The 27,074-nt window shown below is 31.6% G+C and overlaps 1 protein-coding gene across 1 annotated transcript; it reads left to right on the top strand.

The window, feature by feature from the left end:
* LOC129221856 (transmembrane emp24 domain-containing protein eca-like) lies at positions 1 to 26,133 on the top strand. Its single transcript, XM_054856205.1, has 4 exons — positions 1 to 242; positions 533 to 753; positions 16,987 to 17,133; positions 24,413 to 26,133. Exons 1-4 carry the CDS (start codon positions 104 to 106, stop codon positions 24,560 to 24,562), a joined length of 657 nt encoding a protein of 218 aa, XP_054712180.1. The 5' UTR covers positions 1 to 103; the 3' UTR covers positions 24,563 to 26,133.
* Positions 26,134 to 27,074: the final 941 nt, after the last annotated feature.

Here is a 27,074-nt window from a genome sequence, read left to right as displayed (position 1 = left end):
AGTTAGTAGACGTATGTGGCAGCGGCCGCGGTGTAAAAACGAAATTTGGTTTGCCTTTTCTGTTGACTCCTAGCGTTTCGGTGTAAATATTTATTATATAACCATGCTGTGTCAAAAAGTACTTTCTGTAATTTTTTGTCTTTGTATGTCTCTGAGATTTTCGTCTGCGTTATATTTTCATATTGCTGAAACGGAAAGAAAATGCTTTATAGAAGAAATTCCCGACGAAACACTAGTAGTGGGTAAGATTTAGAACAGCGTCATGCATATTTTTAGTAGTATTGATGATGATTTGAAAGTTCTGAGATTATTATTCCCAAGATATCAAAATATGTTTCAGAGTCCTGGTACCTTATGTTCTACTATATTTACAATTGTTTAATTGATTTTAAAGTTGAATGTGTGATATAGCACTCTTTTAACGTCATTTTGTTTTAGTCATTAATAAATTGAATTATTTTAAAGATTGTTTACTTTAAGTTTAAAATTATGTACTATCTGAACTGTATTTTGATGTTTCTTATTTCCGTAGGAAATTATAAATGCGAACTTCACGATCCCAAAACCGGAGGATTTATGCCATCGAGTCCTGGCGTCGGTATGCATGTTGAGATAAGGGATCCTGATGACAAAATTATACTCTCTAAAGTTTACAGTTCTGAGGGCAAATTTACGTTCACATCAAATACACCCGGCGAACATGTTATTTGTTTATATTCCAACACTACGAAGTGGTTCAGTGGCAGTCAATTGGTATGATATTTTAAAACTTTTTTTAACTTGACCAGTATTTTAGTGTGTTTGTTTTCGTTTGTAAAGTAAATATGACCCTGACTTCACCCGGGTTGTCACATAACATATGAACTTTGCTGGCAATATTTTCTCACTTATTTTTTTATGCACATAAAATTAAACATAGTTTCCAACAGAAATATCCTTGCTGAAGATTTTGCCAGTTTTATGTGGACAAAAAAGAATAATGAGAAATAAATTGTTTGCCGAGGCTAAATTTTTACAATTATGGCCTGCTTGTTAAGATTAAAGCCTCTTGAAAACCAGTGCTTTTAAAGTACTTCTTTTTGGGCTGGGCTTGCTTTGGTGAACCCATAAGTAGCAGGACTGCACTTGACGCTTCTCTCATCCATAGAATAATGAATTTCAACAAACATAAACAGAGTTTCTGATAAAATTTTTGTTCAAGTAGTCAAGTTTCATGATAACTATTGAGTAATTCACAAATGCATACAAGTTAATTCTTTATTAGTTGACACGACATTTTTCGTAGCTTCATGCACTACTACAACTTATCTATATAACTGGCAAATTTCAGAAATTCAATGAATGATCAAGATTCGCATTAGGTGCGGTTACAGTATATAAACTAGTTCACGTGTGCAGATCTAATTTACATAAATAATTCTAACATACTGGGCCCGGCTGAACAGAATGTTCAGAACACTAAGAACCCAATAACTTTCATATTAGAGCTTCAAGATGCTCAAAAATCAAATTCAAATATTATTTTTAAACAATTTCAATCGTCTTTTTTTTTTTTCAAATAATTACTTACCAAACTTCTCAGAAATATCTCAAAATACCTTTAAAAAATAACTTTAAATGAAGAAATTTTTACATTTAAAATTTTTCAAATTTTATCAGAATTTATCAAACAATTCAAATTAACAAAATTGAAAAAAGTTCAAATTTTAGTTTAAACAACAATTTTAGTAAACTTTTTTTTATAGCATAAACTTGTTAGTAAGAATATCAAATATTAGTAAACTTTTAACTTTATACAACAATTAAAAACAAATGTTCACAATAATTTACAATTTTAAATACATGTAACAACTCATTCACATTCTAACTTAACCAGCAACTGAACTGGCCTTTTTAATATGCCTCTTTCCGTTTTAATTTCGCAACTGCGAATTAATCCATCTCTTCCAGTAAAAGTCTTAACAACCTTTCCTAATCTCCGCATGTTACGCGGTAAAAGTTCTTCTCTTATTACAACAATATCATTCATGTTTAGTTCTGTTTTAGTTTTGTGGTTTTTCGCACCGTTTACCGATTTTAATTGCAACAAATAGTCTTTGTAGAACAACTTCCAAAATCTATTTAAGTCTTTCACGATATTGATACATTTTACACATAATTTTCCTATTACTAGTAGGCACAAAGTCTGTATATTTCACTGGAGGCAAATTTAATGGTTTATTTCCTAAAAGAAAATGAGCAGGTGATAATACCTGGTATTCATGTTGATCATCCTCAATGTACGTCAGAGGTATGTGGTTTATCACCGATTCTATTTCAATCAAAACAGTTTCCAACTCGTCGGCATGCAGTGAGGAGCGACCAAGTGTTTTTCTTAGCATAATCATGACTGATCGTACAAGTCTCTCATAGAAGCCACCCCACCATGCTCCTTTTTCTACGATGTATCTCCACTGTATACCTTTTGCGGCATAAAAGTTCTTTACGTCAGGATGACTTAATACTTGCCACATCTTTTTAAGCTCTGCATCAGCTGCCTTGAATGTTCTTGCATTATCAGAATAGATAACAGAGCATAATCCTTTTCTTGACACGAATCTACGGAAAGCTTGCAAGAAAGATTCCGTAGTCAAGTTTTTAGTTAATTCCAGATGAATACCTCTAGTCACCGCACAGGTAATCAGAAGAATATAATACTTCGTATCTTCGTTTTTAACAAACAGAGGTCCAGCATAGTCCACGCCAAATAAAACATCGAACGGATTTGATTTTTCGATTCTGGCAGATGGCAAAGGGGCTATATCTTGCTGCATTGGTCTGAAATTAAACCGCTGGCAGATGATACATTTTCTTACAATGCGTTTCACATTCTGCCGTCCTCTAACTATCCAATATTTTTCCCGAAGGTACCCAAGAGTACCTGCAATTCCCGAATGGAAAACTTTTTCATGTGCATCTCGCACCAAGATTTCAGTAAAATGAGTTTTTGATGGAATAATAATTGGATGTTTTTCGTAAAAACTCAAAGTCGATTTTTGTAGTCGGCCTCCTACTAACAATATCCCGTCTTCACTGAGGAATGGATTCAATTCATGAATTTTAGAATTTCTACTAATTTGATGTTCTTGTTTTAAACAAGTGATTTCGTCACTAAAATGCTCATGTTGAATTTCCTTTATCAAACTTAACTTTGCAGCGAAAAGTTCTTCAGCTCTTAAGGGACCTTTTTTCTTGTCAGCTTTACACCTTACATTATAAATAAATCTTTGTATCCATGCGGTCACCCTAACAGCTCGACTTAGTTTACTATACTTTTCAAGATTCAGAAGACTGTCAGAATTCACCGCAACAGAAGGTAGAACTGTATTTTCAGCAACACATTTCTTCTTTTCTAGCTTCACATCAGAAAGTCGAGATGTCCATAGCATTTTCTTGGGCCAATTGTTTTTTGATTCGGACAACCAATCTGGTCTGGATTTCCATAATTTTGATGACAATAAATGTTCAGCAGAACACCCACGTGACAATATATCACTCGGATTGTCGGATCCACTGCAATGTCCCCATGCATTAAATTTTGTTAAAGATTGTATTTCGGATACTCTATTCTTGACAAATAATTTCCATCGCTCAGGGGCACTTCGAATCCAATGTATTATGATCTGACTATCAGTCCACAAGTAAATGTTTTCTTCTTGAATGGAAAACAAATCTTTTAGATACTTTGCGAGTTTTGATGTCGTTAATGCAGCTAACAATTCTAGTCTTGGTAGTGTGAGTTTTTGTTTAATCGGCGCAATTTTAGATTTTGCCATAACAAATGCTACAGTACAGTCCTCAACCGATCTTAAATACCCTACTGAACCGTAAGCTGTTATTGATGCATTACCAAATATATGCAATTCTTTATTCTTATTATGATTTAGTTCGCAAGGAAAATATTCGCGGCAAATTTCGAATTTCTTTAGAGTTTCTATTTCATCGCACCACTCGGACCACATTTGTTTGCATTCAATTGGAACTTCATCGTCAAGTTCTAAACCCAACTGCCAAAGATTTTGCATTATTAATTTCGCTCTCAATACAAAAGGTGAAATAAATCCTACCGGATCAAAAATAGTAGCGGTTACTTTTAATATGTTTCTTTTTGTGATTATTCTACATTTATTTAGTGTTTCAGACAACTTATCTATATTTAAAAACAATACATCTTTACTATTACACCAGTTAAGTCCTAGTACCTTTAAAGTATCATTGTGCTCTTTTTGTACCTCAACAATTCCATTCTTATCCCAGATTTTTTCAAGCTCTTCTGAATTTGTACTAAATTGACGCAAATTCATTCCCGCTTCTTTAAGTACATTATAAGCTTCAGTGCTCAACTTGAAGGCATGTTCTACGGAATCTGAACCGTAAAAAATGTCATCTACATAAATAAAATTATTTAACATCTTAAAAATCTCTGGATTTTCCACTGACAATTTCTTTATGTGATGTTTTATAGTACATGCGAGAATAAAACTGCTACAAGCAACTCCAAACGTTGCACGAGTCATACGATAATGTTTTATATTTAATTCATTGTCAAAATACAAAAATCGCAATGCGTCCCTATCAGTTTCTACAATCCCAATTTGATGAAAGGCTTTTTCGATATCTGCCGAAAATGCATATTTAAACTGCCTGAAACACAATATCAAATCTAAAATTGAAGGGTTTAAATTTGGGCCAGGTATCAAACATTGGTTTAAAGATACCTCATCATTAACTTTTGATGACGCATCATACACTATACGGACTTTAGTTTTTGTCACATTTTTTCTTACGACCGGAGAATGCGGCATGTAGTACATTGTATTGCCATCGTGACTTTCAACGCCACATTCTTCAATTATTTTGTTCCTTAACTGATCATTTATGATACTATCATAATTTTCCCTAAGCCACTCATCATTAATTAATTTGTTTGATAAATGCATAAGACGCAGTTTAGCATTTTCAAAGTTACTAGCCAAATGTTCATGATTTGACTTCCATAACAAACCAGCTTCATATCTCCCATTTTTGAAATTCAATGCACTTTCAAACTTTTTTATGACCAATTCATCGTTTTTATCATCTTTTTCCTCCAAACCCATATGATCTAAAGCCCAAAATTTTCTCAAACTATCATTAATTGAACTATGATCCTCCCTTTCACATTGCGTAGCACCAATTGTAAACATAGAAGCACTAGATTGATTTTCCCCGAAAGCTCCAACTAACGACCACCCAAACAATGAAGAAACTGCAAATAACCTTTTACTAATTCGTTTCTTTTGACCTGTTTGTACTTCCCAACACGAATCAGAACCCAGCAATAATTTTATTTCAGAGGACTCCCCATTATCGGCTAACTGTAAATTTTCCGTTTTCAACATTTCTAAAATACTTCTCGAGTGTACTTTTATAAGCGCTCCAGAAATTGTATCTGTTACAAGGGCTTCAATTGTTATACAACTATTAGGTTCATGCATACTTTTTAGTTTAACTTTGACAACATCATATTCTTTCAATTTACCCTTAATGTATCCAAAAGAATATATGTACAGTTTTTCCCTTCTTATACATTTTAATTTTAATTCCTTTGCTAATTCTGATTTAATGAACGTTTTTTGTGACCCTGAATCAAGCAAAATGCGCGTGATTTGACTTAACAAGCTATTTTTATCTGAAACATGAACAGTACAAGTTTGCAGATATATACCTTTATCAGCAGTTTCAGAAATTGTCTTTGAATTCAGCGACAAAGATGCAATCGCATTTTCTTTATCTTCAGAATCTGAAACAATTTTCCTACAGAACAATTTATTGTGATTTACACTGTTACAAACTTTGCAAGGTGGAATTTTTACCCTACATTTAAACAAAACGTGCCCTTTTCTAAAACATTTATAACAACGCCCTTGATTCTTTAGAATCATCCTTTTTTGTTCATTTGTTTTCTCACATTTTCTAACATGAGTATTTTCATTACAATAATAGCAGTATGAATTAGTCATTGTGGTTAGCGCCGAAGTTGTGGGAACACTTCTAGAGTAATTATTTTTATTCTGCACAAACTCACTATTTGATTTCCTTTTCTTTGAATTTATAATTACATTCGAGGCTTCCAAACTTTCTACCTCTAATCTAATGAAATTCAAAAGCTCCGTGACATTATACTGTTTTTTCGAATTACGTTTTCTATTAAATTCTAAATTCATATCATCAGGCAACAATTTTAAAATAATTCGTCCTAATAGACTCCCATACGATTCTGAAACAATCCCCAATGAGTTCAGACTTCTTATGTTTATTTCACAAGAATCGTAAAGTGTTCTTAAAGCTTTTACATTAGACGAATACTTTACAGGATCCAAATTAAGAAGATTATTCATGTGGGAAGAAATAACTAAATCTACGCGTCCAAACCTTTCTTAAATCAAACCTATACAAGCGTCATAATTCTCATCTGAAAGTGAGAACTCAGATACTGCATTTAACGCAGCTCTTCCTAATAACGATTTCAAATAAGTAAATTTTTCAATCTTTGATAATTCAGAATTATTCCCGATAGCATTTTCAAACGAATTAAAAAATTCCAAAAAATGGCTTGGATCTCCGTAATATTTAGAAATTGAAATCTTAGGCAAACGAATGTTATTTTTTACCTCATTTTTGCATGAAACAATGTGGTCACCAGTGGATTGATTTTGATTTTGTACAGCATTTGAAATAGAATCTAATTTCTTTTTAGTTCTAAATTGACATAAACTAATTTTTTCCTCATACTCTAACACGGAACTATATTCCTTTTCTATTTCAGCTTCCTCCCCGACAGAACAATTAAATATCTGCTCATTAAGAATTTTTAACTCTGATTCTTTAGCATTAAGCAAAAATAAATTTTCCTCAATTGCATTTCTATCAAAAGTTTCACTTTGCAGACCTGATTCTATACAATTTACAAGTTTAGTTACTGCAATCCGAATTGTTTTTCTAGCAGCTTTAAATTTATTAAGTTCAGCAGCTGTCTTTACTATATTCCCTTCTACTGACATTTTTAATCGCTTACCTTTATGAAAAACTCGCACACACCAGTACTATCCAGACGATAGAAAATTCTGTTGGTGTAATTTTATCGAAACGGACAAAAACTGCCATGATGTACAAATCTATTCATTCCGTTGTCAAATTCAACTTAATGCAATATTTCAATCTTCATTCGATACTTCAAGACAGCGTTTTTCAACAATACGTCTGCTTCCAAATTACAACTTCTACTGTTCTGAACTTCATTTATTCCATTCGCATTCGTGCCGCACTAGTTGGGCGCCAAAAAATGATATAATTTTTGTTCAAGTAGTCAAGTTTCATGATAACTATTGAGTAATTCACAAATGCATACAAGTTAATTCTTTATTAGTTGACACGACATTTTTCGTAGCTTCATGCACTACTACAACTTATCTATATAACTGGCAAATTTCAGAAATTCAATGAATGATCAAGATTCGCATTAGGTGCGGTTACAGTATATAAACTAGTTCACGTGTGCAGATCTAATTTACATAAATAATTCTAACAATTTCCTCCAGGATTATAAAAGGCCAGGGTGCTGTTTTTTAAAAGGCATTTTTTCAAAACTAAAAGACATGTTATCGCTTCAATGCATTAGTGGATATAGTCGTAGGATATATACTGTTATTCCTGGGATCAAATGTCTTACTATTGCAACTATAAAAACTTTGAAACATTCATGGATTACTTCCTAGGGCAGTTGAATAGTTTATAATCATTAAAAAAAATATGTAACTAATTCTTGCAGCTGTTACTAGCTGTGACTTAAAAATCTTTTAAATCCAAAAGTAACAATTGCTCTTGGACTAGCTACCACCATAAGGAAACAAAATCCAGTAAACAGCGCTAGTTTGAAAGCACTTGGTATTTATTTTCAATTAAGTCATTTGTTTTCAATTGAAATGCCCAAAATCATCCACATTTGGCTTTTACATGCTGAATTCCTTGTACCTTTTCATATTTTTGCATTTTTTTGATGCCATGTGTCACGCGAAATATTAGCGTTTTGCTGTAAATCTGCAGCAGTATTTAGCATCTGCTTTCGGTTTTCGATATTTCTTATTATTTTTCCAGTAGGGCAATTCCATGATAAGGTCAACCAGATGATCAAATTTTTAAAATTAAAATATGTAAACAAATGAGGTGTCATTTTAAAGGTAAAGAGTTGTATATTTTGAAATGCCTGTCGAAAATTTGATCACTTCAGTTATAAATAAGTTACAGCAGGTTAAACCAAGGTCAACATCTTGAGTATTTTCAAACCATATTTGGAGACTCTCGAAGAAATTCTGTTTTTTCCAAAACATTCATGCTAATATTATGAATTGAGATGAATAACCATTTAAAGATACAGAGTGTTGCTGGTGATGTTGCAAAAATGTGTCAAAATATAATTCATTTTGATTTGTAAAAGAATTCCTCTGGGGTACATTAAGTGTTTTACCTCCGACACCAAAATGGGCAGTTAATTATGCTGAGCCAATAATTTTAAAGCTACATACATGTATTTTTGGGTACAAAGTAAGAATTTCAATCTCTTTGATGTAACCTATTTTCATTTTGTAACAAGTGAATATTTTTTATTAAAATCTAGGTGTCGGACGTAAAAAAATTTTTACGTCCTTTTTACGTCCGACACTGTTACATTCCTTTAAATAGCATATGTTTTCAACTGTGTTTCTCCTTTTTTTTGCCTTTAATTTCAAAGTTAAAGTGAAATATGCATAAAAAATAACTTAGTGAATTTATTGTATATACATTTAGGGTTGATAGGGGTAAGTAGGACCCCTTTTGAGAAAAGGTGTGTTGAATGAACGTAATACAGTTGATTAAGACCAATTTTGACAAATTTGCCAAAACTGTAAGTGTAAAAAGAAATTAGAAACACTAAATGAGTGCGTCTATGTAAAGTTGGCTAAGGAAGAACCATTATCAACATTCAACCCATATAAATCTTGATGGTTTTCTTTCATGTAAGTTTCACAAATAACTAATCACCAGCTTTTGTAGCTGAACTATCAATTCCTACTAAGTCATCATAGTTGTCTTGTATTTCAGTAATACAAATATTTCATCAAAATTGCTTTTGATTTTCAAATCCTCACTGTTGGGGAGGGGGGAACTACTTACCCCATAGTGTGGGGACGTCTTATAGCAAAATTTTACGGGATAAGTGGGGGTCCCTCCTCTAAAACAGTTTTTAATAATATTTTACTCAAAAATTCTGACTGCAGTATGCACTTTAAGTTAAACTGTACATGAATGTTTAATGATCATAAAAAAATAAATGCTAACCGGGAAACACTTCTTTGAAAAATGCTGCTTAACCTCGCCAAAAAATATTGTTCAGATTTTTTTTTTTTTTTTGACTAAGTTCTCTAACCTATAAAAAATTTCACTAAACCCAAATATATGCAAAACTAATCACTATGATGAACCATGACATGATCAATGTAAAAAAGTATAAAAACCATATGGATATTTCAGTTTTTGGGGGGTGACACACTTACCCTAGTGTCCCACTTCCTCCAATAAACCCTACTTTTGAATTTACTTGGTAAATTTTGTTTCAGTATATGTAACCTATAATTTACATATTTATAACTGTAATCATTGTTACGTATTTACATTTCAGATCAATAGTTTACATCCAATATGAACAATTTACGTCCGACACCGAAAATTTACGTCCGGGACACCAAGCTAAAAATATTTTTTAAAATAATTTTATTCCTTATAATATCATTTGAAAACTGTAATATATGCTTCAATCATAAGTGTACTTTAGAATTATGATGTTTTTAAAATTAAAATGTAAGCCAATTCACAGACTTTTAATCATTTTTAAGTGAACCATCAATTTTACTATTTGTGTGTTTACGTCCGACACCAACTCTTTAAAATTTTTAAATTTATACTTTAGGGATCTATTTTGAAAAACTAACATGATTTTTTATTGAGTGGGATGTAGTAAGTATCTTGTAAATAAATTTGATCATTTTGGAACAGTTTATATTTGGTAAATGGAATTAAAACTGAGAAATTTTTCTTCATTTTTTACGTCCGACACCATGGAATTGCCCAGTAGTACATAATGAAGTATACTGAGCCAACAATACAAAGGTATTTTTCAGACCAAAAAATGCTTAGCGTGCATATAATGCATAATGATAAAACATCGTATTAACCCCGAATTATTTGCAAAAATAACTGTTTTAGCAAATAATCGCAATTTTGATTACTAAAGGCTGAAATAAAATTAAAATAAAAGATAAATTCACAGCACAAAATAAATGACACGGATTTGGGTTATTGGCAGATTTCAGGTCGGTGGATTTGTGGCGCTCCACTGCATCTGCTTAATTCTGATTCAAAATGTAAAAGCACTATTAAAAACTTCAATTTGAATGTTACAAAATGCATGGCTAACTTAACGTTTATCTAGTTAGAAGAGAAGAGTGAGAATTATCTTAAAACACATGTCAATTGGACAAAGAAACGCTTCCCTTGTCATGAAGCGATAAGGAAGAAGGATGACAGCCAAGATTCTTCCCTGGAAACTAGTGTAAACAGCCCCCCCCCCATTATTGTATAAGCAGTGATGCAAACCCTGAGGCAAGGAGTTCGGAAGTGATTCTGGGAATTTAGCAGTGGCTTATTAGTATTGTTTCCAAAGTGAAAAGTCCTTTGAAGAACATAGTTTAGTCTCCACAATGCCCAGGCCTTTTTTATCCCTTGTGGTAACTGATAATGGAAGGCATGCTTTTCTCATAGTCAGCTCAATGGCAATCCAAGTTGGGAGGAGAGGGGGAGGGACGGACATGTGCTATTTTCACTTAGAAGAAAGACATTGTAGGAAAAGAAGGGGAGGGGACACTGGCTCCCTTCCTTTTCCTAGTAACAATCTTAAAGCAAAAGGGTGCCAGTTCTTGGACGAAAAGGCAATCCGGGTGCCGATAAAACGGTAAGTAGGGCGCATTCTAAGAATTAAAGGGCAAATTGGGCGCGCCGCCCTCCCGCCCAAGCCTGGGGTAGGGTCTGCATAAATGTGCAAAAGGCACAACATTTGGTCAAAATGAGGTTCGGGGCAAGCAGTGTTACCAACAAAGTAGTTCTGATCTGACCGGTACCAAGTTCCGTAGCAGTTCCTTGTAGACGTTGAACTGTCTCATGTTCTGCAATCATTTAGAAAGCATTTTTTTATTTTCCATGATGCTGGATTTTAAACTTGCGGCAAGTTTTAGCAGTGGGTAAACTAATTTCAAAACATTTGACTGCTCCAATTTAAAAGTAACTTACCTAGTATTGAATCCAATATCATAGAAAGTAAAAAAATATTGTCTAAAAGAACGTGGGGGGGGGGGGGTAATCCAACATCTATAAGGAACTGCTTTGGAACTTTGTACTGTCAGCCCTGCTTAATCGCATAACGCATAAAAGAATACCTGCTTATACGAATAAAACCTCCCGGAACCGAATATTTCCCCATCGGTGCAATGTTAAAGGTCCCCGCTTAATCGAATAATTTCCCTGGATAATCGAATAATATCCACTATCCTATCTAATTTCACTACACTATCTAATTTCTTTTGTAGTTACTATTACCACAAATAAAGATAACCCCGCCTATATTTAAATTAAATCTTACAAAGAAATACTAACATTGTAGATGATAATAATTGATAAATATTCAATGTGCAGACATGGCAGACAGGGAGAGAGAAAAGGAGTTAGGCAAGTTCTTAAAAGATCTTGAGAAAGCCATCCACTATTATGCACTTATTCAAAAAATAATGCACTGAAAAACAGTGCCAAAACAAAGATTTAATGTCTCAAGTTGTAAGCATGGATGCAGAATATGTCCGATCCAGCGATCTAGGATCGGGGGAAATTTGAACCTTCTGAAGAAAATTTTGCTGATTCGATTTAAAAAAAAAAAAAAAAAAAATCCAATTTTTTTTTCTGCAAGTGTCTTTTAAATGCATTTTCTTTTGCATCACCACTCTTTATATTTTCATCAACTATTTGTTGGATAATAATTTACACACATTTAATAATAAATGTAGATATGAGATTTTAATTAAAACTTACATGCATTTACTTAATTTACTTTTTAGATACCGAGTTCTAAGACTACTAGTTCATTCTATTACTTTTAAAGATGCAATTGCTTTTTTTTTCTTTCCCCAAAATTATCTCTACCTATAGTAAAAGGAATGAATTTTTATCTGAAACATAAAGCATATTGTAAAATTTTGAGGAAATTTTCATATAGATTGGGAGAAATGTTGGTGTTAGAAACATTTTCTGCATCCTTGGTTGTAAGTTACATATCTTTAATTTTCATATGGCCTTTTTTTAATGCTTAATTTTTGTGCTAATCTGTTGTTTACTTAGCTTATTTAAATGTATTTAACAATCATATTATTTACTTCCATACTGATTTATTATTATGTTTTAAGACAAATGTTGTCAATTCGGGAACGTTAAAAAAATTTCCCCGCTTAATCGAATAATATTTCTTGGAACTGGCGGTATTTGTTAAGTAGGGCCGACATTACTAGTTAGATCCAAACTCTTTGTCAGTGACACTGTCTGCCCTGTACCTCATATCGACCGAACTTGCCGCCTTTTGCATTTATGTTTTGTTGGGATGTCATTAGTTTTTGGAAAAGGAGGGTGGGGGGAGAGGGGGTTGGCTCTGCAACAACGCTGAACTAGAAAGCCTGAATAGTAGCCACTAGCTACAGCTACCAAAGACACAAAGAATAGTAGCCACTTTTGCACTTTTAATAGTCAATTAAAAAACAAGTATGCACACAGTGCAAAAAGTAAACACATTATCCACTATTAATAATATTAACAACAAATTAAAATATTATGATTCTCTGCAAAAACTGCAAACAAAATTTGACTTGATATATTTTTTACTACAGAGGAACCCCAGTTTTTCGTAACTCAAGAGACTGGGTGAACAAAGCATAAAATGCAGGAAATACATAGCTGAAAAACTGATGATGAGCCACGATGAAAAAACATTAAATGCGAGATAAAAGGTTGATTCAGAGGAACCTAAAATCAGGATTTTACTGTATAAACATGTAAGCATACAGTGAAAGCATGGGCGGATTTATGGGGGGGGGGAGGGGGGTCAATGCCCCCCCAGTCTTGGGAGAACTTTATACATAGTAAAAAATACCTTTCAAAACCTTAAAAGTAAAAAATTATGATTTTTTTTTCTTTTTAGAATAGTTCAGGAGAGAAAATGAAGAGAATAGCGACCATCCTTTTCTAGGGAGGGGGCACCCCCCCTAAGTTATTAGGGCAAGTATATAAATGAAAATATCCTCTGAACGAGCTATGTATTCAGCTGCAATACTTAAAATAATCAACGATATTTCAACAAATTAGAAACTGAAACAAAGATTTAAAAAAAAACGGATTTACCTATAAACTAAACAAACTATAGCTTAGGGCACCCGCTTTGTTGAAGGTCCCTAACTCCCAAAATTTCATGATTTGTTCTTCAACAAAAAAGAAAAAGAAAGAAAGAAAAAGGAAAGAACTTGAAAAAATAAATTTCATTTTAAAGTACTTGAAAATCTTAAAAAATTAGGAAAAGCATGGATACAAACCATAAATTCAAGCATTTATAACAAATGGAAGGGGGTAGAGGGATAGATGCCAAAATATGTTAAATTTAGTTCCTTGCCTCATCCTGCAGCAAAAATGTAAAAATCGTGGTTCTCGCGTTTTCGTAATATTACTTGAGATAAATTTTTATGATTCACATTTTTCATATCTTGCTGTTTATATAATCCCAAATACAGTGCAATATTTTGGAAATTCTTTTGTATTGCTTGCTTCTATCTTACTTCTACTGCATATTGTTAATCTGTTCAGCCCAGAAAAAAAAAAAAAAACACTACCTCTATTCCTTTTCGTTTTCTGCACTGCTTGTAATTGGAAAAAAAAAAAGTTGTTGCAATGAGAAAATTTTTTTTGTCTTTAAAACTTAAAGAAGTTGTTTCTTACAAAGTTTGAACAATACTGTAAAACTGTATAATCTAGTAAAAAAATTTCACAGACTGGAAAGGGCAAATGAAGTGTCTTAAATAATTTTAATTGTTCTCGAGTCCTTAAAACGGATTAGATGAGTGTTTGAAATTCCTAAGCAAAGGGTGTTTCAATTTTTTCTTATCAAGTGTATAAAATATGCATTTGTGCAAATGGGCGGCTCCCTCACTTTTTCTCTCAAAGGACTGCTGTCACTGATTTGTCAACCAGAAGACAATTTTTACTGTTTATTATCGTAATTCACAAAACAGTATTTTGCTATTTTTCTGAGATTTTGGTAGTTCTAATTGCCTCTAATAAGGCTTCAAAATGCAAAATTTTATATCTATTTTACAAAAATTCCTCCAAGGGGGAAACCCCCCCCCCAAAATTGGGTAGGACCCCCTGGACCCTTTAAAATTGGGTAGGTTGTTGGTAGATAAAAGTTGTGCGGGCTACAAAAGAGACCCAGAACCTGAAAAAGCTTAGAGCCACGGAAATTAAACCAGCCTTGATTACAACTAATATTGTTAGAAAAAAAAAAAAAAAAAATCCTGCCCCCCCCCCCCCCAGGAACTCAGTCCTAAATTCGCCTATGAGTGAAAGGAAATGTTTTACAAGTTTTTAAATGTAACACAAACAAATTCAAGCAATATGTAACTAAATGAAAACAAATGTTAGACGTCATTGGCTTATTTATTAGGTTTGACATGCGCTTTGGAACACGCTTTGGCTTGAGAAATAAATACCTTTGTGCTGAGAAAGAACAGGAAATATCTGACTTTGTTTAGCACTACAAATAAACAGTTTAGTGAATACACATGTTTCAGGGTTTCCAGGAACCCCTTTTTCAATTCAAAGTTGTGAGCTTTTGGATGTAAAGATATTCCAGTAAAAGGATGTCTTTAAAACCCTGAAACATGTGTATTCAGTAATCTGTTTATTTGTGCTAAACAATGTTTGATATTTCCTGTTACATTTTGGCTTATTTATTAGTCGGAAAATTTCTGTTGTCTGACATGATTATTTTTTAGGGAATTTGGAATTGTAAAAGGTTGTTAATGCAAAAACAAACCCTTACCAAAAAATAAATAATAATAAAAAGAAAAGATAATGGTAAAAAGGTACCATTTTTTAATACGAGTAGATGTAGAAAAGACAGGAATCATTAAATTTGTTACTTTAATTGAAAATATTCAGTCTGAAATGAATGACAGGAGGAAAAAATTGTACAAAATCAAAGCAATGCAAATAAGAGACTCAAGAGAAGGGTTGAAATAGTTTGTCATAATTTTTATGTGCACTTGGTAAGGTCCTCTGATGTTCTGAATGAGATGGATTACTGCTACTATAGGATTTGAAGTGTACAGTAGCACAATATTGCTTTTAGCAAGTAAAGACATAGTTGCCACTTTTGGCGACTGACTTGATTCTTTGGTGGTCATTTACAATGCAATAGTCTCTCATTGGCCTTTGCTGACTGCTAATCTATAGTTTTATGGTCCCCTAAATACATGGGTGATTAATTTTTTATTGAAACATGTTAGCTGAAGTATATCTTTTTATGTGGCAACATTTAGGTAACAATTGTTCTCTTATTTCTCGAGAAATCCTTTAAAATGTTAATTCCTGCAAGTGTTGCAACTTTTTTGTCTGTCACTATATATCATTGCCTCAGAGCAACAGTAAGATATCTACAGACTTCTATAAAATGAAAAGCTTTCTGCAAACATAAATCCTAACTGGAAAATTTTCTGCAAATAATAGTTTTGCCTAATTCACCTTTAATTTATATTAAAATATGAAAAGGCGGAGAAAAATGATTTCATTTTTTTTTTTTTTTTTTTTTTGCAATAACATATAGTTTACACTTTTCACCAACTGAAGAAAACTGCCTTAACCATTTTTTTTGCCCAATACCAATCACATGACCATTATTATTTCATTTTTTTGTGAAAAAATTAATGTAGATCTGATAAAACATGAACTACCTGCTTTTTACTTGAAAATTTTATGAAGATATTTGATTTTGTAAACAAATGAACAAAAACTACTATTTGTTTAAAATTAAGTACTTCTGCAAAAATAAATACCGTATTTTCCTGCACATTATCTGTTAAAGAATTATTAATGAGGTGCGGATTATACGCTATCGCCGACTAATCTGTGCTTTTATTTTTCTCTTTCTCAATGCCAATGCACTGAAACTCAATTTACAGCAGGATTCACCAATAGAGACCATTCTGTAAAGTTGTTTATTTTATGTAGCTTGAGTTTTCCTCTTACGTGATTCAGGCTGTGTAAAATAAAAAACCATACAGTCATAATAGAAGCAGTCTCCTTTTACGACCGTTTACTCCTTTGCCTTTTGAGTAATTAGCATACAGTGATCACAATTTCAAGGAGAAATCATTATTTTTTAGATCAATTTTGCATATGATTCAGAAGAAACAAATCAAGTGTGGGATTTAAAAAAAAAAAAAATTCTTATAACGTTAGTAATTTTGAAAAAATTTTCTGCAGAGCCAAAAATTTTATGCGAACGCTGTTCGCGCGTTCGTCTATATTATGCAAGACTGGATATCTAATCCCAGAAATAGCACTCAGTTATCTTACTGAGTTGCTCTGAGACGACAATATACTGTTCGAAAGTCACTTGATGGGCATATTTTTCCATGATTCGAGTTAATCTTATAAATTATCTCTCTTTATCTTAAAAATATCACTGTATACATTGCTATTGTTCATTTATTTGTAATATTAGTATACAGAAGGAATTTGTCTTGTTTAAAATCCACTGCGCTTACATTATAAAAAATGTTTTTTTAGCGAGTTCATTTGGATATCCAAGTTGGTGAGCATGCAGTCGATTATGGAAATGTTGCACAAAAAGAAAAATTGACAGAACTGCAACTCCGTGTAAGACAATTGTTGGATCAAGTTGAGCAGCTTACAAAAGAACAAAATTATGCTAGGGTGAGTATTCTTCGAAATCTTTTTTTCCTTCATAATTTTAGTTACATGCTAATAGCATTGGGTGGAAAGATGTGCCTTTCACTTTTAATGCCATTCCCCTTTTTATGCCTTGATTGCAGCGTTCAGCAGCTTCTTAATTAAATCTGATGCTAATATGAAAATTATTTCAATTGATATCTATGTTTGTGCTTCTATCTATTTATAATTGTCTTATCCATAAGAAATAAAGAAATGCCTTTGTGTCAAGAAATGTTTTTGAGGGGAAAAAAAATCTGAAGTGGGTGAAATGTTTCTTCCATTACATACTGAATGGTTTACAGAGGTTTTTATTCTTTTAGTTGGATGAATTTAAATAAAAATAAAACATAGGAAAAAGGTAGGGTCACACAGGGGAATTATGTGTCACTCTTTTTCCGGGGTAAATAATGGTCACCAACTTTTTACTGTTAAAAATTGTTTTTGCAAAAAAAAAAAACTAAATTATATACTAAGTCATCCTTATGCTTTCAATTTTCCTATACCAAAGTCAAAAACAATGCAACAGTGAAGTAAATAAGAGAGAAAAAAGAGTTTTCACACTTCTAAAAACATCTTCAAAAAAGATTGCCTCGGAAAATCATGATTTTTTCCGAGATTCGTGTTGGTGAAACACTGTTAAAGGAATAATTTTGTTGGTGTTGTCGAAGCTTTTCATAACTACATACATTTTTCTTCTTTTAAAAAAAAAATTGGCATAAAAGTACCGTATTTTCCTGCGTATTATCCGCGGGCGGCCTATAATCCGCAGGTCCTAAAATCGGCCTGAAGAAAAAAAAAGCTTCGTATAATCCGCGGATAATACAATGTAAAAAAATAAAGTTTGAATTTAACATACCATTTGAGCAACTAAACTAAAAACGTGGAAAAGTAATTACTTTGAAGGCATAATCAAAATTAATCTGAAAGATAATCTAAAATATAATGATTTCTTTTTGAAATCTTGATTATAGTTCGCTAATTGCTTGAAAAGCAAAGAATCAAGTCAAAGGAGCAAACGGTCTAATTTTGTGCAAATGGCTGCCTATTTCACTGTAATGTTGCTTATTTTACATGACCTGAATCGCAAAGAGGAACATTCAAGCAACGTAAAATAACCAACATACAGGCAGGCAGCGATGAAGAACATGCATGCTTAGTAAAATAAACAACATTCAGTCGGCGTACGATCTCGATTGGTGAATCCTACTGTAAAAATATTGAGGTTCAACGCGTTGGTGTTAAGCGGAAAAAAAAAATCACAGATAATCCGCACCTCATAAACTTTGCCTTTTTTAGCAGATTATCCGCGGATTATACGCAGGAAAATACGGTATGCTGATTTATACTCCAGTTTAGTGGGGTAATTCTGGGTCAGTATATTTTCCGATATTTTATATGTTATTCTTATTTATTTCTAGTGAATAATATAAGTATTAACTTCAACTTATCCCTTTCTGTGCCAAACTCTTTCTTAAAACAGGATTCCTGCGGCCTTGAAAAATCCTTGAAAAGTCCTTGAATATCATTTTGACTTTCAAGAATCCTAAAAGTACTTGAAAATCATACAAAGTCCTTGAAAAATTTAAAAAGTCCTTGAAAACTATGATTTCTACAAAAGAATTCCTCTATTGTGCGGTGAAGCACATTCTTCATATTCCATCAGAGTAAGCCATTGAAGGTCAGACCTAGTTTGTAAAGGGGTGACCTAAAAAAATGTCTTTCGCTATCCTCCCCCCCCCCATGTTGTTCCCAAGAAAAAATATCTTGGGATGAACAGGGAGTATGCACTAACTCAAGAGGGTTGAAGAAAATATATCGCTTAGGAAGCATACGCTTGAGGATAAGCACATCAAAGAAGATCGTTTTTAGATCAGAACGGCGATACTGGTCTGTTACACATGAAACATAGACGCCATATTTGGTCACTCACAAGATGGAAGTAGGCAAGATACTTAAATGCTTATGTTTCCAAAAACAGAACAGAATTTAATGTTTATTTGAATGCAAACTAATGAAAATAGCATAAAATGTGCTGTAAAGCATTTTATGTATTTATATATAAATATATTTTTTTGATTACTTAAAATAGTTTGCTTGAGAAATGAAAAATTTTGTATTTAAAAGTTTCTTATTTTTATTGCATTGGACGCTAATGTGCTAAAAGCTATTACAGTTCAATTAAAGTGGTGTTTAATTAGGCTTTTTATTTTATAAGTATTTTTGTGCTACGAATTCAAAAACAGAAATTTTAATTTTTTATCGCAGTTGCCATATTTGGTCACTTCCAAGATGGAAGTAGACAAGATTCTTTAAGTGCCTGAGTTTTCAAAAACAGAATTGGATGTCTATTGCAATGCAATGCAAACTGTGGAACATTCCACAAAATGTGCCGTATTTTACCCCTCTAAAAAATTATTTTCTTGAAAAATACGAAATCGTTTCCTTCAAATTATCAAATATTATCTTCGGAATATTATTTTATCCTTATTGCTTTGGATGCTAATGTGCTAAAAACTGACACTTTCATCTAAATTATAGTTTTTGAGGGTTTTTAATTATTTATAATTACTTTTATGTATTATTTACAAGGTCAAAAATCTATCTTAAATTTTTCGCGTAGTCACCATGTTTGGTCATTCGCAAGATAGAAGCAGACAAGACTATAAATTGCCTAAGTTTCCAAAAACAGAATTGGATGCCTATCTCAGTGAAAACTACTGAGGATTACAAAAAAAGGTCCGGAAATCATGTATTATTTTTTTTTAATTAGTTACTTTCTGTAAAAGTGAAATTTTATCAGAAAATTGTATTTGATCCTCACTACTTCAGAGGTTTTGCGATAAACTAAAACTATTTCATCTAAAATGCAGTTTGCTGCCGACTTTTCATTTATTGGCTTATCTATTTATTTTGCAAATAAATACATAAATAAAAACCTATCTTTACAAAAGTTTTCCAAAATGCATTTTTATAACTTTTAAAATGCAATCTGTAAATTTCTATTTCTTTCTTTCTTTCTTTTTTTTTTTCATGAATGTAGTAAAAATTAGTGTTAAAAGCCCTACAATTATTTCATAAAATCTTGTCGTTTATAATTTACTCTTAAAAAATTATTCTGTAATAATTATAATTTACAAAAAAAAAAAAAAAAAAAGGGGGGGGGATACTTACTTTCAAAAATGATTAATGAATTGAAAATTCTACTGAATTGTTTACATTATGGACTTACACTGTTGTGAATGATTTAGGGGGGTCATGACCCTCCCTTTGTATACGTATACACCCCTGATCGTTTATCAATAATGGCTACAAATTATTTAATTATTTCATTGATGAAACTTTTAAATTGATAAATGCCCCTTCCATAGACAACAAATTTTCTTTTTTTGTTATTTTGATTTGGTTCTGTTACAATGATACAATACTTTCTACTGAAAATCTAGTCCAACCTTCCAGTTTCTTATAAAGTACTATTTTGAATTCAAGTTCGGATAAGCCAACATATTAAAAATTTCTCTCTATTGTACATTCTTTTGAAATTTTCTTTTTCATACTAATGCAAAACTTTTATCTTTATTTCAAAAATTTTCAATTTTTAAGCTTACAAAATGTATTGCTCATCAAATCTGAAGAGTTCATTGATAATAACTTCATTCTTAAGCAAATCTTGTTTTTTTTTTGTATACCCTTCATTAGAGTTGAAGCCCTTGAGAAAATTTTTAATGTCCTTAAAAAGTCCTTGAAAAGTACTTGAATTTTATTTGGAAGATGGAGGGGATAACCCTGATTGTTGCTATTGGCATGTGGCACACTTAGAACATGTGTTTGAAACTGATAGAACAAATTCTGTCGGAAAACAAGTTTTTTTTTTGGTTTAAAAAAAAAAATTCTTTTGTTACTTTGTTGCTTGCTGCTAAAAATTTGAAACAGTGTTTTTTAATTCAAATTTCTTTTTCCCCATAGTTCAGATAAAGCATGTACCAAGTTTCAAAGACTTACGTACGTGTAATAGGACAAACTTGATGCGGGTCCAAACAGGGTGACTTTAATTTTTTCTTAATAGAACAATTAGGGCAATGTATATTTTGAAACTTTTTTTCTCTCGTATAAACTAATATTCTACTGTATTTAATTACTCTTAATTACTCAATACAGTGAACTTAATGCCAGACATACCAACACTTTGGGCTTAATTTGCATGGGAGCTCACATGAGCTCAGTTTCTGCACTTCTTATTTTGAAATTTTTTTTTACTAATTAGCAGATAAGTAAGCAGCAGAGCTCACCAATATTAGGCTTAGTAGCCCACCAGAGCGTCAAAACAGTCTATTTTCTTCCCGCATAATAGTTCCCATTCTTTATTTACCAGAAAAGCTTACAAATGGGACATACTTTCCACACAACTGTCAGTTTCTTTTTATCACCAAAAGTAGTACATTTAACAGTTTTCTCTGTCAGAAGGTGTTAAAAATGGAGACATAGTGCAGATTTTTGCAATTTCTGTCAAGAATATGTGCCTGAAATTTTAATTTCATGCTTTTTTTCGGCTGTAAGACTTGGATACAGAAGCAATAAATAAAATCTTCCTTTCATACTCCTGTACAAAACAGTTTTGATTTTGAGATCACGATATTCGGAAAAGGTCTTGTTTCAACACATGCAATGCTTGAAGTGCTTGCAGAACAATTATGGTCAAATGATTTTCCATACATTGCAGAATAAGAAAGTATTCTGCCTTAGGACCTCACCTTTTATATAATTTGAGTTGTTTAAAGACGTTAAAATTTTCATCTTGAGCAGGTAGTGTCAAAGGGGAGAAAGGTTGTCCCCTCCCTCTCCCTTAAACATGCCCATGATCAAAGTGCCCTCCTGGAGGAAATTGCTAAGCGGCCTAGCAGCAATAGGACATAAATTTCAAAGATATCTCTTATGTAGCATTTAAAATGCAATAAAATTTAATATTAAGCTTGGAATGACTTTGAAATTTCTGAAAAAGCTTGTAATTTTAAATAGATTTCATTTTTTCCCTAGACTTAATGTTTGCTTTTGCTGTGGTGCAATTTGAATTTGTTCCATTAAAAAAAAAAAACTTTAGCTACAAATTTGGTGCCCCCCCCCCCCAAATGTTAATGCCCTGGCCTGTGCCCCATGTGCCCATGCCTTAATTTGGCCCTGGTTTAGTGAATGGTTTATTTTCAAGAAAAACTTTTTCACAAAATTATGAATTTAAAATGTCCTTTACAATTTTTCAAAAAAAATCTTAAATATATTTTAATGAATACATCCAACATGTTTCAGAGTGGGACTATGAGTGCCTCAGTAGTAATAGCAAATAGTGTGAGAAATTTTTTTGCAATTTTTTCAAAATTTCACTTTTAAATGTAAAAGCTCATGTTTTATGAAAGCGACAGAGTTTTATAATTGCTCATTTTAAAGATAATTACATTCACTTTAGTTTGTAACTTGAATAATTTTTGAGAAAAAATGTTTGCTGCAAAATTTTAAAATGTAAAATTTCAAAAATTTTTATGATGGTGTCCTTTATTTTTTAAAAAAATACTGTTTGATTTTTTAATGCATATTTATAAAAATTTCCAAAAATTTTCAGCGGAGCCATGAAAGGGTTCAGCAGTTACTAAAATGTTTTAGCAAAAATTAGAGTAATGTGTCCTACATTATTTGCTGTCCTTTCTTGGTCCCACTCTGAAATTCTCTGTATTCATTAAACTACAATAAAAATCATGTGTTTTTTCCAACAATTTTCAAATACTATCTTTAAAAATTTTCAACTTTACATTTTATAAAAAATAAAAAAAATCTCAAATTATTCAAGGTACATAAACATAATAAATTAATGCACATGTAGTTTTCCTTAAAATGAGCTTTCATACAACTCTAGTGCTCCCATAGAACTTTAGTTACAACGTTTTAAAGCTCTGCTGTCGAGTAAAAAAAAAAAAGTGCTTTGAAATGAATTTCAAAATTATTCATCAATTATGAATGATAGATTTAAAAAAAAAAAAAACATAAAAATAAATTGAAGACCTCAAAGAAAATTGGTGTGCGACATTGGCTTGTATTTGCCCTAATTTTAAAATCGTGCTGTAAAAAGGCCATATAAAGGCCCTGTTTTTTAATCTGTTGGAAGAGTGGGAACTCTGTAGGCCTGAAAGAAATACTGCTCTGAAATTATTATTTTTTGAAAAATTAAAAGAAACATGTTCACTTGTGATTCATTTTCCCTTATATACATAATTTATTTACTGTTATAAGTGTTTCACACATTTTATTGTTTTATCACTGTGATCAAACTGAGTCATTGTCTCAGAGCAAAAGTTAGACATCTTAGTGTTATTTCTTGGGTTAGATGTCTTAGTGTTGCTCTGAGGCAATGAAATGAAAGTTACTGTATTGTTATGTTTCACACATTTTGTGTTTATCTCGGTAATCATACTTAAGTGAGTGCTACGCATGGGCGGATCCAAAAATTTTTGTAAGGGATGTCAAGTTTTAATGGTCAGCGTTACACCTCCTACGTAAAATGGTATCAGTTAAGCAGGGGTGCCCATACCCCCAAGCACCCCCTCCCCAAATGCTATCGAAACCCAATCAAACGTTTCCCCCTACATTTTTCAATACCGCAGCCTGCGCCATAGATTATATTCCCCCTCATTTTTATCAAAACTCGTATTTTTTTACGTAGACAGGCTAGTCACATTTCATTAAGCTCTGAATACATGAGATTACAGCTATTAAATAGTTGAAAAAAGCTCAGACAATGCATACACGACATGTGGTTTGAGTTGGAAGAGTGCTCTGTTAAGCTCATTAGAAATGATTATTCTTTTGAAAGTTAGCAAAAAATTAAAAATAGCAAATGCCCAGTAAACGATCCAAGTCAAGCCTTTGAATTTTGACGCACTGAGAAGAAATACCAAACAGAACCAAGCAAAAAAAAAAAAAAAAAAGATTCACATTGATTCCATGCAGGTACTATTTTTTCGGATCTAAAAGTTTGAAGCTTAATAATAATCATAATATAAATCTTGTCATAGGGGGGTCAGCTGACCCTTTGACCCTCCCCTGAATCCGCCCTTGGTGCTACTGTATTCTTATCTGAATTATATTAATTTTTCCTTACATTGTTTGCAGTTAATATTTCAACTAATATAGTGTTAGCTTTATTTTTAAAAAATCCTTTCCATTCTAATGATATGAAATTAACTTAAAATGATATCTAATGTGAAATTTCTCTCCACAGTATCGAGAAGAAAGATTTCGTCAGACCAGTGAAAGCACAAATCAACGTGTGCTGTATTATTCTATTGCACAGACAGCAATTTTGCTTTTAATGGGATTTTGGCAAATGAGACATCTTAGAAGTTTCTTCCAAGCTAAGAAACTGGTTTAATTTCATTATATCAAACATACATTACATTTTTCACAAAATTTCATGAAAAACTTTTTATTTGTTAAAACAAAAATTTATAAAACTGTCAATATAAATTGAAAATTTTTGTTCAAAGCAGTTTTATATATCTATAGTAAAAAGAAAAATGATTCTACTTCTCAAGGTGATTTGATATTACTTAGTGTTTGCTTCAGTATTTCTGTAATTTTGTTTCTTAAAATTGCATTTTAAAAGAAGAAGTAGAATCATCTGCTGTATTATAATTTGTGGACTTTTTATTAAGGAAAAATTTCTTTACAATCCTAATTTCATTTTTATGCTTCGTTTTACATACAAAAGACTCATTATGAAGCATCTTGTAAAAAATTTTGTAAATTAGTGCTTAAGACTTTTATATGATGCAAGTAAATAAGGATTGTTAGTTAATTTCTCACTTTGTAAAAACTTTTAATACTACTTTGAAAAGCTTTACTAAGTTGAATCTTTTTAAAACAATTCTCAATCTTTTTCCTGGGGCAAAATTAAAAAAAAATTCAAATTTCTTAATACAAAAAAAAGAGAACTTGACTAGGTGTAAGAAAGTTGTTGCTTATTTTAATTAAGGTTTTTATTATAAGATTATCATTTGCTTGCAATATGTAAATGTAAAGATAATTATTGTAATTTTTATATGTGAGCAAATAAACCTTTGAAAAAAATTACAGAAAGTTATGAAAAGTAGTGTGTAAAAATAACCGTAAAATGTGATTACTATCATTTTTCTAATGAAAATTTTTTTTGAGTTGTGGACAGAAAGAACATTTCTGATAACGGTTGAAAAATTTCATGACCGATGTTGGTCTTCTGGACCAGAAGTAAAAAATCCATGTTTGTGTCTTTTATTTAAAATTTGTTCAAATTATTTCAGCCTAAAATGAACATAATTTTTTAAGTTTAATCGAAAGGTATACTCACAATTTCTGAGGGAGGAGTTATTGTTTCAAAGTATTATATTATGTGCTAAATAAAATAGCTTATGTTCAATTTTTCAAGATTAAGATTCAAACATTTTGGAAGATTTGGAAATTTTTAATACTTAATGGCACTATTGACTTTTTATATGTTTAAAAAGTAACTTATGTAACTAAAAAAATAAAAGTTTTATTTTGTTACAATTACTTCAAAGTATGCCATCAATTTTTTGCTTTGATAATTGTACAAAAGTGGTAGTATTAAACAACAAAAGAATAAAATGCATAACAATTACCAAAATGAGATCAAAGTTACTGTCCAGTTTTTCCTAGGTTTAGATAAGATTATGTAAAAGTTTTTCAGATTTAGAATGGTTATGAGAATTCAAAATACTTGTGAAAACACATTTTGAAGTAATTCAAGATGTAAAGATTTGAATAAATATATATTTTGCATAGGGTTTTTCCCATAAAATTTTAGATTTTTCTTCCTTTCAAATTATTAACATGAAAATGTATTGAATTGTTTTCATTACTATAACAATGAAATGTAACTTTGATTTACTTTTTCAAAACTACCTTAGTTATGAATATAAGTTGAAATAAATTGCATTTTTATGACTTGTGTTATCTTGTTTTCTGAATATACTTACTATATTATAATTGCAAAAGAAGAATAGTGTATTTGTTACGTTTTTATGTCTTAACTATACTCATCTGATTATCACGAAATATTGCATACACAATCAGCATGGCTGCTAGGACTTGGGATCCCAAGACCTTGGGTTTTCAAAAATCACCTGCTCTTTGCTAATATCTGTTATTTCAACTGTGAAAATTCCTTGGAATATGTGGTTGAGAGTATTGATGCAGTGAATAGTGATTTGGCCAAATACTGAATATTTGGCTACAACCAAGGCCGAATATTCGGCCGCTGAACAGTGAACTGATATTTGTCGAAAAGTAAAACATAGGTTGCATTTAAAGCACAGTTTTGTATGGTTAAAAGTTAAATATTCATTATAAAAGATTTAAAAAAAATGATTTGGAGCAAATTTTTAAAAATTTGTTACTATTAGTTAAAGCTTTAAAACTATTTGGCCGAAAAATTACCAAAAGAGGGAGGATTTCCTTAGCAACAGTTATTAATGATCAGAGTTAATCTGTATTTAAGCTGCAGGGCATAAAACTGGTCAGTAAAAGTCAATATTCTTCATCTTCAGTATTGGTCATTTTTTTCAAAATTTAGTCAGTAAAATCAGTATTTTTTTTGCAAATTTGCCGAAAAATTCATTTTAAGAAAAATATTGGCATTGTTGCGCTTCATATTTTCCTTATAAACTTTATAAAATTTCAATAAAGTGAGACATTGAAATTACTGCAACCTAATTTTACCAACTCGATAAAGTTTGCATTATGTGATAAGAATAACTTGCTGTTAGTTTCTTTTTAGTCCACTTTCCACAAATATTTTAAAGAATGAACAAATATATGCTTAATCTGTTGTAAAAAATTGTTAAAAAGAAATAATTGTTAAATAAATTAAGTTTATGGAAACTACA

Source organism: Uloborus diversus, chromosome 5 (genome assembly GCF_026930045.1).
Source record: "Uloborus diversus isolate 005 chromosome 5, Udiv.v.3.1, whole genome shotgun sequence".
Classification (NCBI taxonomy): domain Eukaryota; kingdom Metazoa; phylum Arthropoda; class Arachnida; order Araneae; family Uloboridae; genus Uloborus; species Uloborus diversus.
This window is presented reverse-complemented; position numbering and strand designations above follow the sequence as displayed.